At 36.5% G+C, this 20930-nt stretch overlaps 1 protein-coding gene across 3 annotated transcripts in view; it reads right to left on the reverse strand.

Moving 5' to 3' along the window:
* Positions 1-17229, reverse strand: part of LOC149782636 (tyrosine-protein phosphatase non-receptor type 1-like) — a 46794-nt gene extending 29565 nt beyond the window's left edge. For all 3 annotated transcript variants that reach the window (XM_089934126.1, XM_089934128.1, XM_089934127.1), the window contains exons 1-3: positions 17093-17229; positions 10561-10669; positions 5515-5615 (exon numbers count right to left, since the gene is read on the reverse strand). In XM_089934126.1, the coding sequence (XP_089790252.1) occupies positions 5515-5615; positions 10561-10669; positions 17093-17158 (276 nt within the window). In that variant the 5' untranslated portion in view covers positions 17159-17229. The remainder of the gene's footprint in view (positions 1-5514; positions 5616-10560; positions 10670-17092) is intronic.
* Positions 17230-20930: the final 3701 nt, after the last annotated feature.

Genomic DNA, 20930 nt, shown 5'->3' on the forward strand with positions numbered 1-20930 from the left:
GTTAGTGTATCTTAAATGAACTTGATGCTGCAGAGCTTGGAAGTAGGGTACAGCCTCATCACGCCTACAAACAGGATCGGGGCCAAATCAATTAATGATGTATTGTATTGCTAATGTGCTTTGCTAGATAGTTATGTAATAAGGTTAAGGTTTTATTATTATAACCTATAATCAGAAGAAATTCAAGGTTTAAGGCCCTTTAACTGCATGTGAGTGTGCTTTGGATTTTTAATGTCGCTTTAACAATTTTTCAGTCATACTGCTACAATGTCTGCAGTGTGGCAGTTTATATTGATGTCTAGCACTGGGGCATCATGAAGCATGATGTCCCACCCAGACACATTATCCTGACACCGGGCTGACCAGTCATAACACTAACCTCTTCATGCTGTGCACCAAGCAAGGCAGCTATTAATACCATTTTTGTAAGTCTTTGGTATGACTCAGCCGGGGATCGAACCCAAGACCTCCTGCATTCGAGGTGGATGCTCTAACCACTAGCCCACCGGACCAGTTCCTTTAACAGTGAATTTCAGGCCAAGCGATGTGAGCACAGATGTGTTTTGTTTAAATTAAAGAAAGATAAAGAGTGAATTTTAATGGCTTGCTTGAGGTTAAATCATATAATGTGTGTGTGTGTGTGTGTGATTTGGATTTTTAACATAGCTTTAACAATTTTTCAGTCATATCGCTACAATGTCTGCAGTGTGACAGTTTATAGTGATGTCTAGCATTGGGGCATCATGCCACAGACATGTAGCATGACCGTTTATAGTTCTACTTTAGCAGAATGGAGGTTGTTATTTCTAATCTGTGTATGGCTATTGCTAAAGTGAGCCAACCACTGATCCAGGATGTTTCATTAGTGGGGCAATCAGAGGTGTATGTACAGCCCATGCTTCTAGCAATGTGGAAACCTGAGAAAGTAATGTCAAGCATCAGATGGCCCCAAAGAGCACATACCTGATGAACAACTCCACATGAAGCAGTTGTCCTCCCTTGATGAGTCACCCTGGCCAATGAACTAACCAAGGCTGTGTCAGACTATAATATTAATTTATACTAAAGTACTCTAACCTTGAGGCATACCTATGGTGATTGTTTCCCCCTTGCAGAGGTATGTCACCACAACCAACTGTCCAACATTATCCGGACTGTGTTATATGGGTATGTTCCATGCATGTGTGAAGGGCATCAAGAATGGCTCTAACTTCCAACAGACTGATATGATGAGCTTTCTCTTGAAAAATCAATGACATCATTGACCACTGAAGGTCCAGAAGTAAACTGGCATTTTAATAGGTCCACCCACAGTGAGTGGGCCAAGGAGCTTTAGGAAATTTCATCATCTCAACAAGGTCTTGTTTGATGCTTTCTATTATGCATTTGGAAGAAAGATGCCAGGTTAATAAATGTATGTGTGGACAAAATGTTTAGAAGGGCCAAGGTATGACTTCTCTACATTGATTATCAACCCTGAACTACAAATGAGGGAAGTAAAACTGTTCATGTTGCAAACCATAAGTCATATTTATCATTGAGTTTTGCAGTGTCTTCCAGGAATGCTGCCTTCTCAGTGGATGGCATCTTAAATTAGGATATGACTAGGTCTAACATCTTACTAAAGGTCCTATGTCAACGTCTTTTTTTGATGAATTCTCCAAAGCATGAATGGTTTTTATCATGTGTTTGGGAGGAAGATGCCAAGTTGATAAGTTTGGATGTCCTGAACTCTTAGTGAAGGCCCAAGGGCTTAAGATTTGAATGAATTATGTGTCAGATATGCCAAGACTGATCATATACTCATTGCATTTTTATCACAGGTTCTAAATGCCACTGGAATTCATAAACATAACTGTTTTGGAGTAGAAATCCTGTTTGTTTACTTTTCTGACCATCTACAGTGCTCTTTACAACAAAAAAAAACAACTACATTTTCTTTGGTAAAAAATATTCATCTTCAAGTGATCACTTGAAGTTCCTACATGCAGCTAGGATGGAAAATGAGGATTGTTTGGATAGCAAAATCTTCTGATCCTCTGGCAGTTTTGATCACTATCGTTCTGCAAGAATGGAGCAATCTGGCACACAGGTGGGTCAGAAGAGGATGTGGCTGACAATGTATTGTCACTGATGACTGACTGAAGGTATGGGGATGGAGAAACTGTTCCTCTCTCTCCCCTCCCTGCTGAATGCAAGAATCGAGGCATATGACCACCTATTATTTGCTCAGCTAGGAGAAAAGAAAAGAAACCCACTATTGCTGAGAATCACTAAGTGATTTCTCTAGAGACAATTGCCCCTTCTTATGGTCATGCCAAGATAGTATATGCACTAAAAGATGTCGACCAACCTTTATGCCTCTTGCTTTGTCACATTCTTAATTCGAAGCCAAAACATAAGCAAAGAAGTGCATAGGAAAACAGCAATGACTGTTAGCAATCATTTTGACAGATGAAGGAACAAAATTTATGTAGGGAGGAAGTCAACACAACAATCATGACTAACTTGACATGGTATTAAAGATTTATGTGCACACTTTATCAGCATTTAAAAATGGTACATTCACAGAAAGTATCTTTGTGATTTTTGTACCAGTGGTGCGAGAGAGCTGCATGCATCTGACTCAGCATACTGGAAAAGAAGCTTTTGCATTCCCTGGATGCTCCAAGAGATGCCTGGTAATTTTTTCAATCTGTTACAATTATGACAAGATGCTGAATGACTAACAAAGCAATGACTTTGAAGGCAGAATTGATTGATGGTGGAGAAGGGATTTCAACAGAGACAAAAAACTATCGATTTCCTCTATTGTTGAGGTGATCTTTTCAGTTTTGGATAAAACGTGTTTACTATATTATTTTGACAAAGGTGGTCATTAAGAAGATTCAGAGAAGCAAAATTCATGTAAAAGAAGGAAATAGCTAAGCAGAGGTCTTGTTTGGATTTTAAAACTAGGAGTCTAGGACTCCTATTTTGGTATAATGTTTTGCTAAAATAGGAGTCCCGCCAGCAAAAGTTCCAGTTTGCTCCCAGAAGCACATTGGGCATAACCTCAAGTGGCTAGATGCCCATATGAAAAGAAAATGCGGTTGCCACTGAGTTTAATTTTCCAAATTCTTTACATCACTGACTTTTAGCTCAAGTTTGTCCATTACAGTGAGACTAAATTTTATCTATCCAAGGAAAGTTCTTATTCCATACACTAAGCCAAGCATCACACATTTTCTTCCCCTTGGCTACTGTTCCATCCAAACAATTAGTTTTAGCAACTTTAGCACTCTTCTGAATCTCATTGCAATCTTTGTCAATTTGCCATTTAACCCCAAATTACTTATCCAAAGTTGCATAAGTCATTTTGTCTAAGTCTAGACATGTTTTAAATTCAAGTTCACACGAACTGCTTATTCAGCCAAACATCAAAATGACACAATAATGAAAGCTAAAGTTGTTCACCTGATGTACTCTTATAATTACAACAGGTACATCTCTGCAAATTTCTGCCTCTGAATTCAGTCATTGTCAATATCAGCATATTTTCCTACCACTCAGCAGTTAGTCAAAGTCTTTGAACTTGCCATGGAGCTAATGCATTATAATCTTCTGATGTACTCTTATAATGACAACATGCACATTTAGAAGTCTTTCCACCAGCGAAATCTGTCATTGTAAAAATCAGCAGCGCTAAAATGATCAACTGATCAACATATTTCCCACTCAGCAGGTGGCTGATGTGGAAATGAGTTAAGGCTTGCACTCAGTCTGAAGTAACTATTTCTCCAATGAGACATAAACCACTCTTTTCTCATATTTTCATGATGTCAGAAATCAACCGTGACCTAAAAGAGATCATCCAATTCCACAACAAAGCATTGTTATATACATTTCTGACCAACATAATTATAGTTTAGGTTAAATCCTCTATCACATAATATTTAGACTGCTTTCCATAATTTTTCCTTAATTTATTTTTGTAATGATTTATGAAAAGACATCTAACAAAGAGGTACTTCAAAACACTGCAATGCCTGCCATAATTTCCCCATGACATATTCACTTATAGTTCCAACTGATTTTATGAAGAAAATATTGCAAACACAGCAGTTAAAATCTTCAACAAAATAGAAGTTATAAAGTACTTTTCTATTCTTAAATCCCTATTGTTATTTACATAATGATGTTCAAGTTTCGAAACACAAGTTGGTATGTTTTCATCATCAAATGATAACTTGCAGAAAATTTAAATTGTTCTGTGATTTCACCAGTCAGCATTTATTATGAATTTAAACAATTCATCTACAAAGAACAGAATGAACAGATGTCGCAGCAGAGCGAGAGAATAAGAATACAAATGAATAACCAAATCGACGAACAAATTAATATTGCTGTTAAAAATCATAATGAAACTACTATTTCACATTTTACTGAATCAAATGACTCATCTGTGTATAGTATGATATGGCATTATACAGCAAATTTTACTTCTTAAATATCCCAAAATGACCATTTACTTCTTAAATATCCCAAAATGATCATTTGCTAATTTGATATTTCAGACATAGAACGTAGGATGACCATAATTGTCCCATGCATTTATTTGGTCATTATGTTTTTCCCATTGTTTCAACACTACAGCTACGAAGCACAAGACAAGGTGTGAAAGTGTATATCATGGACTTTAGAGAAAACTTAATCAACGATTGACTCTCAGACTGTAGTACTGAGATATTACCACACACTTTTGCTATATTACACCAGTCCCACACATTACATGTCTTATTAGCTATATTACACCAGTCCCACACACTACACGTTTTTTTTACTGCATTGCCGGGTCAGCAAATCAAAATTGATTAATAACATGATTTAAAACAAATGATAATAGCAACAATAATTAACTTTTATTATCATCTTCCAAGACATAACAGAGGTCTTGATCAAATAAACCTCACTTTACCAGAAATGGCTGTCAGTTTAGTGTTACATATTTAGTGTTACATATTTTTGAGGTAGTAAGCTGCTAGTTGTCAATTAATAATAAATTTTTAAAAACTTATGAGTGGAATTAAATACTCTTGTTGGGTGATTATGCAAAAGAAAAAATGATTTTGTAATATAAATAATAAGTCTGAAAAGAAACCAGTCCATCATGGAAGGACAATACCAACACATAAGCAGCAGCAATTCCAGAACCAAAAATGATTCCAGTGTATTTAAAAATTAAGTAAATTCATGTTGTCTTTTTAAAGAAATCATAATCATACCTCCATCGAACATATTTATACAAAATTTCACAACTGATCCATTTTAATTTTCAAGGAAAAGAGCTGTTAGAATTCTAGATTCCTGATATATCTGTATGTACCATCCCTACCCTATAAACTAATCAACATGGGTGATAATAATGAACATACACCATTAAATGAAATGAAACATCCAAATATTATAGACAAAAATCATTCAATTAATGACATTTTTCATATATATATATTTGAATTAATTAATCCGATTTACCTGTGACAGGATGTATCTCCTCTTGGCTTCTGGTACTTCTATTATACTGGCATTGATATAGTCACTCTCCCCAGACTCGAGTACAACTCGACTGTGATCATCTATATGGAACAGAAAATGTAACTGGTAAATTTTGTCTTATATATAACAAATGTAAGCATGGTTATGGTTGAATGACATTCAAGTCTTAGTAATATTGTACTGATCCAAAAATGATTAATTAATCCCTAATGACCACGACATTTGAACTTGCAATTGTGAAATACTTTGAGATGTCTCACTATCCCTGTGTAGACAGAAATGCATATGTCTCAAGATCCCTGTGCAGACTGGTATACAGAGTCTAATGACATTTTACCACAGAAATAGCAGGTCCCTGGGTGGCTAAGAGGTCTCAAGCGATTGCCTTTACCGATTGCTGCCATAACATCTTTGTCCACATAAGTTCAAGTATCTGGCTTGGCCAATATGGGTATGTGAGAAAGCTGCCAGTAGCTTCTTGTAGGTCGGTGGTTCGTATGTTATATTATACTGGAAAACACATACAGCCTATGTGATATTATTTATACTGGCCAACATGTATAGCCTATGTTATATTATACTGGCCAACATGTACAGTCTATGTTATAACATACTGGCCAACATGTACAGCCTATGTTGCACTGAGAAATGGCATTAAAACCAAAACAAGACCATAGAAATTGGAGACATTTCATACAAAACAAGAAGTATGGAAGCTGAAATGCTACAGCCTCTGACTATCCATGGAGCATAGTAGATTCAGAATCTTCCTAGACTAACCTATACTGGATGCCTCACTGTGTCTTTGGGAAAAGTGTTCCTAGACTAACCTATACTGGATGCCTCAGTGTGTCTTTGGGAAAAGTGTTTAGTTCCAATTTGCTCAACATGATATGGCCAGTAAAGTGGTGTAAATGCTGTAAAAAGCAAACCAACTTCAATCAAGAGTTGATGCATGATTGGTGAAAGGACAGAAATCATAGAGAAATATACCTCACCTTTCATAACATAAATTGCAGGCAATACAAAAATAAATATAACAAGATCAACTATACTGGTAGATATCACATATTTCCATGCTTTTTATTACTAACCACCACCACCACTCCATCTACCAGTGACTTGGGAATTCAAATACAAAATTTTGTCATATTAGATGTATCTTTCTCCTATGAATGCATGAGTAAAGTATGTTCAAAAATATTTGAAAATGTAATAGTTATTTTAGTTCTAGTGTATTTGAACCCCTCCATATGAGTCTGGTGTAAACGTCAAATATAATACATCCCTTTTGGACACGACCAGGATATGGAAAAGACATATACCAGCAAAGGAATGTGGTCACACCAAGTAAACTGAGCATTTTTAGGATATGGAAATGTGGTTACACCAAGTAAACTGAGCATTTTTAGGATATGGAAATGACATATCCCAGCAAAGAAATGTGGTTACAATGAATAAACTTGGCAGCAGAAGGAAGCACTTCAGTGTGAAAATGATAATAGCTGAACTTCCCCTGCATCATAGAAATAAAATTTTCTTGATTGTGAAATATTTTTAGTCACATTTTTAAAAACTTTCATGATGATTAGGGTTCAAACATGAGTCAGAAAAATGGAAAATGTGACTTCTTCTGTCAGACAACAAAATGGAAGCATGAGAGAATTTGTGGGAGAAGCATGGAGAAATAGACTGTAAATATAATTTTCATTTGCAAAATACACATTAATTGAACTGATGCACCAAAATAGTCCTTACTGTTGTCAACATAAGTCAATATTTTGAATTCTCAAATAAACAAATCCTCATAGTAGTGAAAAAACTGACATAATCCAAGATGTATCCTACAAAGAGATTTTAAAGGCAACATTTTGAATTTTTCATTGCAATAATAATAAAATTTAATTATTTTTTCATTTCTTAAAGCAGATTGTAAGCTTGTTGTTCCATATTTTGTTATATGTATAATTCCCAAACCTGTACACAATTTTTTTACTCTAATTAAAAAATAAAGTGGTCTTTTTAAAATTTGTTGCATTTAATTCGACAGATTACTATGTCCATTAAATGGAGGTCATATGTGGATGTATAAAGAGGTTTCTTCATTTTTATTTTAATATCAGTCTATGGAATCACTACTAGCTGTTTTTGGTTACAATTTGAGAGGACCTACTTATTTAAATTATTAAAGTGAATGACAAAATATTCATTTACTTTTTGGACAAAAACAATACGTACTTTAGGATTATTGATGACCCATTCAAAGACATTCTGGATTGTATCACTCTGATACATCATAACTATTGGTACATAAACTCATTCAAGGCCTGGTATATCAGCACATTTAAGACCATTGGAATTCATTCCGAACATGCTATAATTTTGGACCTGTGATAAAACATAAAATTATTTGGATTTGGATTTTTTTTAACGTAGCTTTAACAATTTTTCAGTCATATCGCTACGATGTCTGCAGTGTGACATTTTATAGTGATGTCTAGCAATGGGGCATCATGCTGCAGTCATGTAGCATGATGTCCCACCCAGTCACATTATCCTGACACCAGGCTGACCAGGCCTAACATTAACCACTTAATCCTGAGTGCCAAGCGAGGCAGCTGTTAGTACCATTTTTGTAAGTCTTTGGTATGACACGGCCAGGGATCGAACCCACCAACTCCCGCACTGGAGTGGTCATAAAAATATATGGGATTTAATTCACAATTATGTAAGTTACTCTTAAATTTTCACTCTGTATTTGAGGGAAATGAGTTTTATTTTTTTTTTAACTCCATTTGCTGGTTTTGCTTCCATCTGTTACATAGTTTAACCCATTTTATCCTGTTTACCAATTTCAACTGCAGTGCCTGATTCCTCAGAAGCAATTCTAAATACACTGTGGTAAAACAGAGCATCATACAGCAGCGGGTTTTTTTTTCCTACGCTCCTGTTCAGCATAACGGTTTGTTTCATCGACAGGTTTTTTCCCCCAGATTAAATCATCCCAAATTAACTCAAAGTAATGTTGAGCATCGGTTTCTTCTGGGTGTTGAACAGTTGTCCCTCGCATCAATTTAAACTGTGGCGGCAACTGAGGTGAAAAATCATCCCAGACCCATTCCTCTTGACAGCCTTCAAAGTGAGCTTCACTCTCTGAATCACTGTCAAAAAGTGCACGAAACCATGCAACATCTCCTTCATCAACTTGATTAAATTCTAACCCATCATTTAAGTCAATATTATCAACAGAATCATCCAAATTATCAACTTCAATATTGCTACCCTCACTATCAACATCCATGTCGTCCATCATTTTAACGACTGATTTTCAATCCAACAATTTCTTTTCCAACCATGTTTTTTAAAAAATTTTTTACTGCGCATGTGTGCTTTAACCATTTCCTGTGTTGGTGAAGTACACAAATATTTGTGATGTATAACACATGTTTCTAGAGACACTACAGACTTTCTGTAGTAGAGTATGACCATAGTTGTATTCAGGATAAAATGGGATACAATGACCACAGGTTTATTCAGGATAGAATGAGGTATTACGACCATAGTCATATTCAGGATAAAATGGGTTAAGACCATAGATTCAAAGCACAAGTTCTATGATGATTAAGCTTTGCAAATAGTTTATACTAAGATAAAAGTTATTGAAAAAAAACAAATGTTGATGCCTGACAGATGGCTATTATATTCAATATGTTACACATTTTGCCACAAAACTTTGTTTTATTTTGGTAAAATCCTTGACTTTAGGGCAAACTTGTTCAAACAAGCAGTTCCCTATAGCTGTATACTGAGCTTTAGGTTGGTTTGGTTCTGTGTGTTTAATGCTGTAATTAAGTTGTTGTTGTTGAAAGGTTTAACGCCATTTTTCAGCACAAGATAGGCTATAATGGCGGAGGAAGAACCTGGAAAAACCCCGGAAAGAACCACCAACCCACGATAAGCTACTGGCAGGCTTTCTCACATGCCTATTATGGCCAAACCCAACACTCGAACCCATGCAGACAGAGGTGAGATGGCAGTGATCTGTAACGGTGAGCGCTTTAGACCACTTGGGGCCCCCTGTATTTAAGTACTTAGTTATAAAGATGGCAACCAATATAATTGGTGGAGGAAAAAAGGCTATGGCCTATGAGAAGCTACTGGCAAGCTTTCTTGTATCCCCCCTCGGCCAAGCTGAGACTCAAACTCACAAGGACTGAGGTGAGATGTGAGTAAAATGTAAAGGCGAGTGCCTTAGACCACTTGGCCACCTGAGGCCCATACTAGCTTTAGACATGGCTTGATGGCTTTAATATCTGCAGATGCTCAGCAATGAGTCTGATAGCCTTGATAACCTATACAACTTATGGCCTATGAGAAGCTACTGGCAAGCTTTCTCATATCCCCACCCCCCTCAGCCAAGCTGAGACTCAAACCCACAAGGACTGGTAAAGGTGTTTAGAGTTACAAACTATATGCATGAACCATGTGATACAGAAATGTATATCCATTTAAAATTCTGTGTATTCTTTATTAAACTGCAAAAAAATAAACAAGTAAAATTTTAGTTGTTGTTGTTGTAGGGTTTAACGCCATTTTGCAACACACGATAGGCTATACATGGCGGCCAGTATTAATGGTGGAGGAAGAACCCGGGAAATCCCCCGAAAGAACCACCGACCCTTGAGAAGCTACTGGCAAACTTTCTCACATACCCACATTGGCCGAATCCGAGACCCGAACCAGCGCAGACAGAGGTGAGATGGCAGTGATCCGTAGCGGAGAGCGCTTTAGACCACTCGGCCACCCAGGACCTCAAAAATTTTAGTTGCAGTTTATGCCAATGTTTTGCAGTAATACATCAGGAAATTGCAACTCAACAAAAATATTTGTCTGCTACAGGTGAGAAAAACCTACAGTAAATTAAAACAAAAATGGGCTAATAATTTCTTTGAACAAAATATCTTTTTCAGCTCCCCATTATCCCAAACACCCAACTGTATAGTTGATCACCATAATAAGACATACATGGACTGACATCTCGGTATCTGTTCTTGCCGCGATTTTCCGGTTTTCTGGCTTCTTTTGTCGAGAATTCCTCGGCCAACATTTGAGTGGCTGCATCATTCTTAATTTTCTGCAAAGAGAAAAATAAATTTGGATTTTCACAGATCTTTAGGTTTTGGGATTTATCAAACAGTCTGACATAAGAGGTGTCGTGGACACTGGCAGACAGAAACAGAATTAACCATCTACCCAAATTTCTTGTTACACTCTGGTGAATCTTGAAGAAAAATTTTACATTTAAATTGCTACATGATTTTAGGAGCTAGCATGAGCTCATGGCTGGATTTGTATAAACTGAATAATGGGGTCAAATGAAAGGGTGACAGTGACATAAACCATGATTACTTATCTACAGAAGCTCAGCAATTAGTCTGAATACCAAAAATGCTAAAAGCAAAGAAAATGATAACTGTTACAAGCAATGAAATTATTAAAAAGATAAAACTTCTTAAACTGGTCAAGATGTATATTTAAATAGTAATTAACACAACTATGATTTTGCTCACTGGCTCAACATGTCAGATGAGGTACATCAAGTTTTTTTAAATCTGGTCATATCTATAGATCAGGGGTCTCAAACACGTGGCCCACCAATCCTACCCTGTGGTCCACAAAATGACTGGCATCACAAGGTGTCATGAGAGATAACATAGGTGGTGTGGACCTTGGACCATCGAAAATGACCTCATGTGGCCCACAGGGTAGTTTGAGTCCCCTGCTATAGATGTATGCATGCAGTTATTGCTTTATGCGTGCAATATAAATTTGCCATATTTTGCACAAAATGATGCATGCACAATAATACCTTCTCAAGTAGACCAGTCCAAGGAATATTCCAATGGAATGTCAGACCATCAAAGTCATTCTAGCTGAATTGATCATCTTCATCAATGTATGGGTGTACATGTATGTACATAAAGAGTGAATGTGAACTATAGCAACAAAAAGAATTTAAAAAGCCCATCTCCATATGTTGCAAATAAAAGTTCTATATTTGGCATACATTCAGCCTCAACAAAAGTACAAGTATGCATTGATAGCTTAAACTGAAAAATACAGCTAATACCTGTCTAAGGGACACATATTTGTTATAACAATGCAAATAAGATTCAAGAATTGTTGCAGTTTAATGAACAACTGGAAAGCTTGATTGGTTTCTATAGATTTGAGCATTTAATGAACAACTGGAAAGCTTGATTAGTTTCAATAGATTTAAGCAAGTGTCTCTCTTGCCCACGTTGCCTTAATGTTATTTTGCCATCTAGGAAAAGATTCAAACAAACAGTGACCTTGATAATGTAGTGTATGAAATATTTCATTTGGGTTGTATACAGTCAGGAAGCTAGATGCATTACAGTCATATCTGGAGATATCTGGCTAATACATGTATTTGAGTTGTATCTTGGTGTCTTTGGGTGCATATGGATAAACCTGACTGACAATAGATGATTCTGTTTATCTGATGAGCAGTAGCTGCAGATTAATAACAACTGTTATCTTAATTTTCTCATCCTGTTGAGTCTAATTATTACCATTGTTCAATGAAAAGCAAACGAACATGTCTGATCACCTCCACTGTATTGTATCTACTAGCTCAGATGTCTAGAACTACTTCACATATATTGTGTTACCCAACAGATGTTTAAACATCAGCAGGAATTTTAGCATGTAAAATACTCTTCCAACAATTCTATAGTTCATATTCTTTTACGTGTATGTAATACATCTGCATTTGACCAATCTTCTACAACACTGCATGACATTTAATGTAAATTATTTTCCTATTTCACTCATTGTTCAATGATTACTATATGATGGTGGTGTATTGTTTGGTTAAACCAATGTGAACAGTTTGGCATTCATTTACCTGAAGTGAGTGTGTGGGTTGATAACATTTTAAAGTTATTTTTTTAAAAACTTACTGTTTTCAGATATAAGATAATTTAGGCAATTTTCATAGTTATCCTCCTACTAAAAAAAGTTGAATAGGAACTTTTTTCTTTGCTACTTATACTTTAATTCCATATGTCACTGCTATTCTTGACATTACAAATCCTCGACAATACCAGACCTAGGTGGCATTTTTGTTTCTCTCAAAAATGGCACTTTAGCAAGTTAAATTCTTAACAAATCTTGTCAATATGCTTGACTGTACCTCAGTTGCCTAACAAACAAAAAGCTAGGTAAAACATGGAAATTTTAAAGCTTGAACCAGCAGATTTAGCACTAAATGACTTGCTGATCTCTGGATGAAATTATATATATCATATTTCAGTTCCTGGGAGCAGAAAATTGATCCACCAGACATTCAAATGTTTCTGTTTCTCTCTCCTTATGTCACAGGACCATTTGGCAGTGCAGTGGAATGGTGGGGTTATTCAATCCAGGTTAGATTTGTTTTAAAAAGTCTTCCAATGTCACTCTAAACCCCATTTTTTGGTCTACATCATTCAAATCTACATTTGGTTCTCATACAGAGAGAGAGTCCCAAAACAGATTAGTAATGGCATCATAAAATGCTCTCAACTGCTGAATTCTAACATTTCCACAGTGTTTCTATTTTCAAATCTGTGAAATGTTTTGGCCTAATAATATATTTTTGTTGAAAAGAATTTAGAAAATCATGGAATTTTATAGCCTATACCAAATCTCCAAAGACAATGAAGAACAATACCAGTCTAATGTCACAGTGTCTACATTTTCTAGATTCTACATCAGCTCAGTTACTAAACGTAAAGACAGCTTGCCAGTAGCTTCTCGTGGGTTGGTGGTTCTTCCTGGGGTTTTCCTCTACCATTAATACTGGCCACCATGTATAGCCTATCCTGTGCTGAAAAATGGAGTTAAATCCCACAACAACAAAACCCAAAGACCACTCTGATGGCCTAGTGGCAGGAGCAGCTGCCTTGGATGAGGGAAGTTTCAGGTTTGAACCCCAGCCAAGTCACACCAAAGGTACTGGCATCTACCTCACTTGGCGCTTAACATTAACAGGTTAATGTTAGGACTAGTTGGTCTGGTGTCTGGATGGGTGGGACATGATCCTACATGTCTGCAGCATTATGCCCCATTGCTAGACATCACTATAAACCACCACACTGCAGACATTGTAGCGATATGACTGGAAAATTGTAAAATCTATGTTAAAAATCCAAATCACACACAATTCACAAGTTTATTCATGCTCTGAGATTTTATTAAAATGTGTTTTGATTTTGATATAATTCCTTTACTAGACATTTTCTTACTCAGATTGCTGTACTGCATCTTGTTGTTGTTATAGGGTTTAATGCCATTTTTCAGCACATGATAGGCTATACATGGCAACCAGTATTAATGGTGGAGGAAGAACCCAGGGAAAACCCTGGAAAGAACCACAGACCCACGAGAAGCTACTGGCAAGCTTTCTCGCATACCCACATTGGCTGAATTCAAGACTTGAACCCACGCAGGTATTGCATCTTGTCTTTTCAAGATTGACAGAAAGACACTAAACAAAAATGCCAGTGTTGTGTGCAGTGTAACTATTCAGAATATGGACATTTTTATTTCATTTTGAGTAAAGGTCTGAATTTTGGGTGAATCTGTAGGTTTTAAGTTGTTCCCTCAAACACTAATTCAACAATGAGTAATTTATATAATATTAAAATGCTAATTTTCTGTTTGAATTTTCAGAAAAAAAGTATATGATTTGAATATTTGGTTACTCATTTAATTTCTGCCGCTTTCAACATGATATAGAAATTTAAATGTAGCAAAGTAAACCAGTGCCATTTTAAGTTGGTGTGGTCCCAGAGTTAAAATCAGACCTGGACCCTAAATATTTTTTTTTCAACTTGATGATGCAACATTATATTAAACCTTTTACAGAGGTCTCACTAGGATTTTAAAACTAGGAGTCCAGGACTCCCATTTTGGTAAAAATAGCAGTCCCACCAGCTGAAGTTGCACTAACCTCCCAAAATACTATGCAAATTAGAAGAACTATTGGTTGCCATTGAGTTTAATTTCTACATTCTTTATAACACTGACGCAGCTCTTGTTTGTCCACCAGAGTGAGATTAAATTTTGTCAGTCCAAAGAAATGTCTTATTCCAAGCACTAAGCTAGGCATGACACACTTTCTTACACTTAGCTACTGTCCCATCCGAATTGTCAGTTCTAGCAACTTGAGTACTCTTGTGAGTCTCATTACAGTCTTCCGCAGTTTGCTGTTTAACCCCAAAATACTTATCCAAATTTGCGAATGGCATTTCGTCTAAGTCTCAACATGTCTTGATTCTGAGGTCACATTCACTGCATATTCCGCTATGCTCAGAAATTAGCACAATAATAAATTATAAATCTGTTTGTTTGATGTATTCTTATAAATGACCACATGTACATCTCTGGGTCTTTCTGCCTCTGAATTCAATCACAGTAAATATCAATAAATTGTCAAACCCAGCAGCCAGTTAAAGCCTTTGAACCTGACACTCAGCTACTGCATTATCTTTTGACGTACTCTTATAATGGCAACTTGTACATCAATGGGTCTTTTAGATACAAAGTTATGTCATTGTAAATATCAGCACCGCTAAGTCTTTGAATTTTGCTGCCCACCTATTACAAGTGAACGGAGGACTCCCACCTAAGTGATTTTCAGCATCCAAGATAAAATACTGGCATCCAAATTTGTGTGATTAAACATTTCTGAGACCACTGTTTTACATTATTAATTTTGACAATAGTTGTGTTTGATTTAAAGTTTAGTGAATCACTTATGACAGTTATTCCATCTGTCCATGAAAAGCCAGGCACACATACCAGTAGAAGTTTTTGATTTAGCATCTGTCTGGAAGATGGATATGCCATTTCAGCAAGAAATGTTATGTTTTATGCAAAACAGGATCACCAACACTCCCAAGATTTACAAGGTCAGCAATACATCCTAGATTAACAGGATAACCAACATACCTAGATTTGCCGAATGAGCATACAATGTATGTATCGATAATGTATTGTAGGCTGTGTATCATTAATTATATTGATAAATGACATTGTCACTTTTCCTCATTTACGTGCTTGTTGGGTATCACTAATGTCAGTCAGCATTACTGCAGATCTGTGCTGACGAAACTGTTCAGCACAATTTCCAATTTCTATGTCTATTTTGGCTCATCACCAACTTGTCACTAAATCTAACATTACACAAAAAAGCACAGCAAATTACTTTCCCAGAAGAATCAGTAATGTTTCTCTCTATAGCATTAATTTCTGTTGCAATAAACATTTTTTTCAAGTAGGTATTTATTGTATTCACACTAAGTACTTGAATGACGCATCTTGATTTACAGAAATCAGTAGATGGCAGCAAAGGTTGAGTATAATACACACAATACACTGGAATACTTTCCAAATACTTCTCATGACAAACAATTGTGAATTATTTTGACCTGAATAGTGCTTATAAATTTGGGCTCTCAACAAAGTAGTGCTCTAGACCATCTTGGAACATTTTTATCCACTCTTCCACTTAATGAAACATACTTTCCAACAACAGCTATTGAAACTGCAAACTATCTGGCTTGCAAATCTCAACAGCAAAAACCAGGCAAATGCAGGATGTCATAAAATTGCAAATGTTAGCATGCCTGACTAGCTTCACCCACATAATTGTTTTCTTCTTCAAAAGTAGATTGCTTTACTCTATGCCAATCTCAAAACTGAATGACATGCAAAATAGGTTAGACCAGATGTGGTATGTACTGCATGAAACAGTAGCTTCACCTTCACTCTTGCTATTATTTAATGCAATATCAGCCAATATGATCTAACTTATACTTGGTAGTATACACTAACAAGTACAAACAATTCAGACTAAACTGGAGACTAACAAAATTACTGGGTTTACTAAATTGTACACTTGCATTGTAAATTAAAATTAAACCTCCTGAAAAAAACAAATCTAATTAAACATTAACTAAAGTTATATTTTTGTCTTTGACAACAGTACTGCTTGCTCCAATGCAATGCATAGGATCACTTCGTAACCTTGAGCAAGTTAAGGCTAACGACAACGTAGTTTCAACAGACTAAAAAAAGACTATTTTTATGAGCTAAAATCTTTGCTTACCTTCAGCATATGCTAAATACCAAACATGCACAGTTGGTTGTATACACTGTAGTGACTCCCCGCTGTCATGATTACTAACCCCCCCCCCCTTCCCGATAAATCAGGAAGCATATTGTTCAGCACGTTAGTGGCCAAGTGTTCATTAAGAAACCAGTATGTCTCGCTTGCAGGAAGGGTGGATCATTGACGGGGTGCTCCCTGAGTTGCAAATGTGTTTTTAAACTTGGAAAGTTAAAATGTATATAACCAAATGTCGAACCGTCTCAGCAAAGACCTAGAAGCTGGTCTGCGATAACTTGTCCAGTTTTCAACTCACCCTTACACAGAGTTAAGAGGTAAACGTTTTCAAAATTAATCTATGTACTGATTTTAATTTACCTGATAGACATAGGGCCACGAACTGTTCTGGTCATATTCCTCGAACTCTCTTTCAATTTGAGACATAATTGTAGTTTCAAACAAAAAATAAGTCTAACAAATTAGAAGATCACACCGGACGCGACGCCATTACTGCACTGGGGAACGGAAATGTGAAAAGAACAATTTTATTGGATGACAACTGGCCAAATAACCAATGAAAATGTCTTTTGCATAGGAGTTTAAAAATTAAAAAAGTATATATATATATATAAAAACTATTTTGCTAGAAACGTACTGGCATATTTGCATGGCGTTGTTTGAGAAGCTTGTATAAAAAATAAATTAAAGTCAGTATTTTAAGTAGTCACTTGGCTAAACATAACAGTAAGCTATGAAAGTAGAACACAAGTTTCAAGTCATGTAAAATAGGCAAAAGATTTTACACGTCACTAATTCTTTTTATTTTGCATATTTAAACGTCACGTTTTTATTCGTGTTTTTGTCTTCCATGCATTTTGAACAATTTATTGGCAATATCATGAGGAGGGAATGGGAGACCAATGCCTTTCTCGAGGGAAAATCAATGCAGCCGACCAGGGCTGTGCTAGCTGGCCTTTGCTGGTATCGACCAAGGAACCCTTGTATTACGAGTCCGACATTCTATTTGTGGACTTTTCTCTTTTTGGGGGGGTTGTTGTTGTTGTTCTAGGGTTTAACGCCATTTTTCAGCACATGATAGGCTATACATGGCGGCCAGTATAACTGGTGGAGGAAGAACCCTGGAAAACCCAGGGAAGAACCACCGACCCACGATAAGCTGCTGACAGGCTTTCCCACGTACCCACGCTAGCCGAGCCTTAGACTCGAACCCACGCAGACAGAGGTGAGATGGCAGTGATCCGGCACGCTGAGCGCTTTAGACCACTCGGCCACTCGGGGCCCCGTAGCTTCTCGTGGGTCGGTGGTTCTTCCCGGGGTTTTCCAAGGGTTCTTCCTCCACCAGTTAATACTGACCGCCATGCATAGCCTATCGTGTGCTGAAAAATGGCGTTAAACCCCACAACAACAACAATCACAACGAATCAATGAGAGAAAGTGTGTAAGCCTAGTTATGAAAAGCGGTAGCTTCCATGTATCCTGCTCTTGCCACCTGTAATACTTTGGTAGTATGTAATTCATTTAAATAATAATTTTCGACTCACATCTTTTATAAAGTATTCAAGCTTTTTTTCATTCTTTTATTGTTTTAAATTGTCAACATATTGAGAAAAATGTACTAGAGATGTCTCCATATTAAATTCAAAATATCTAGAGTATCAATATAAGGGATGTAACTAGCAAAAAAAGCATAACTAACGCACTAAGAGATTTATCTCCCTGGAACGGTCACCCACTTGAACTTCATGAGAATTGCGCCATCGTTTTTGTAATGTATTAAACTTAAATAGGTTTTGTATAAATTAATTGTCTTCATAGGTTGATAGGTATAAATGATTTGAATTGAAGAAATTATCAGGTAATTTTAAGAGCAATACTGCTTTATCTAGAGCATGAATGTCATTTCTGATAAGAGTGAGAGTTATTGAATTTACATTCAGTCAAAAAAAAAAAAAACAATTTACAATTGCAACTATCCTTTAGTTTCATAATTTACTACCTGGTCTAAAGTCTGTCTGACATATACATACATACATGCATGCATGCATGTGTGTGTGTGTGTGTGTGTGTGTGTGTGTGTGTGTAGCTAAAAAGAGATTATGTGTTACTGCTCGTTGAGACGTGCGTGCGTTAGTAATATCTCATAACTCACCATAATGACAAAGACAGAGACTTGATACCTATAAATATTATTGAGAATGGTCTGGATATATGCCTAACAGTATTAAAATTCGGACCCAGCCCCTGCTGGTGGTGGTGGTGGTGGTGTGTGTGTTGTAACATATTACTACAATACTGACAAAACATTTACTTGAAATCTACGGATATGACTGAGTGTGCATGTGTTGAACCACGGCGTAAAGTGGGCAGTATCTTGTGTGACAACGTTTCTTCATTTTTGAACGATTTCGGATTTGCTTACTGCGTAGACGGAATTAACTTCTTATAACGTTCGGATGTTATTACAAACTAGCTGCTATGTTCAGATAATTAATACGTGACTAAATTGTATCGTTTTACACCCCATCAGGCACAAAAACCATGTGCGTTTCCGGTAGGCCGACCGACATTGTTTTCCATTACCGGCGCCATCGCTCTTTTTGTGCATTTAATCGAGTCGGTTTTGTCCAGTGATTTGAAGCACTTAGTACATTACATATACTAATGATTACATATAATGTTTTAAAAGTTTTTTTTAAAATCTACCTACCTGCCCCAAATATCAAACAAGTGCAATAGGAAACACATATTTTTGAGGGGTAGGGTGGGAAGTCTCACCCATAATGTAACGTGAATAATGTCACGGAATTGTATAAATCCTTTTATTTATTAAATACATATACTCGAGTCTCGTTTCTTGTGTACAACGATACCCGAGGGTGATTTATGTATATTGTACAAAGATTTTGAAATAGTGAGTTCGGTTTATCCTATGCCGCACGTGCAAAGTGCATTCGATGAGAAGAACCGAATACTTCCAGCGCACAGACATATATTGCGGCATCGTATGTGTATAAATGCCTCACCGTAAGACAAAATGTTTACATTACGGAAGTCTTGTCAGTGAGCGGTATACTGATTCTGTTTACTTGAAGAAACAAGGAATACAAATTGGATCGTATGAACGATATAGTTGGGTAGCGATATACTATTAAACCCCCCCCCCAAAAAAAAGGATTTTTCTCTCACCAATTAACATAGATCTAAGGGTAACAGGGAACATCCACATGTGTGAAGTAAGTTGCACAGACGTCGCAGGGCTATGTAATAAGGCGCTACGCGAAGTGAACAGGCCTGCGAAAGAGCATCAGAAAAAAAAACATGGTGGAAATGGACAAACAGAACAAAAACAAGGGGAATTAAGACATACAGTAATAAAAAGCTACCCACACTAACCCTAGGGACTAACCCCCCACCCCAAAAAAAAAAATTCTTGTGGAAATTGTACATTCTATTATAAAAGAGAAGGCTAAATTCTGCAGAGGAGAAACGTTACGAATAAAGAAAAATGCGGATCCTAACTCAGATACAGCCTCTCAGTCTAAAGTAAAGATATAACGAGAAAACGACACACAATGATAATAATAATAATGAGGACTTTGTATAGCGCCTAATCTTTAGAAGCTCTAAGCGCTTTACAACTTTAGACAACACCTGTAAGATAAGAAACATAATAATATTATTACAAAAACAAACAGCATGAAATTAGAAAAACATTTTTTTAAAAATAAAATAAAAAACATGCTGAGAATATTTCAGGTAGGAAACATTATTAGGTCTTTAAGTTTGTTCTTGCAGTCGAAATAAGTGAGTTTTGAGAGCCCTCTTTGAATGTAATTACTGTGTCTTTGTGTCTAAATTCAGTGGGCAATTCATTCCACGGTGCTGGGCCCTGGTATGCAAAAGAACGATGTCCATATGACTTTGTTTTCATACTTGGAATAGTGAGTATACGATTGTCAGAAGAGGGGCATAAGTATCTTGCTGGTGTGTACACATGGGTGAGGTCATATAGGTATGTTGGACTAGAGTCCGACAGTGAAACGTAGCACAGAGAACAAATTTTGTGTTTGATTCTGGATCGAATGGATAGCCAGTGTAGGGTACAGAGCAGCGGAGAGGTGTGCTCTGATCGTGGTACTCTAAGTATGATCCGAGCAGCTGTGTTTTAAACCGTTTGAAGTTTCTGGAGTAGATA

The sequence above is a fragment of the Sinohyriopsis cumingii genome, chromosome 15, assembly GCF_028554795.1.
Source record: "Sinohyriopsis cumingii isolate HCF-2022 chromosome 15, ASM2855479v2, whole genome shotgun sequence".
Lineage (NCBI taxonomy): Eukaryota > Metazoa > Mollusca > Bivalvia > Unionida > Unionidae > Sinohyriopsis > Sinohyriopsis cumingii.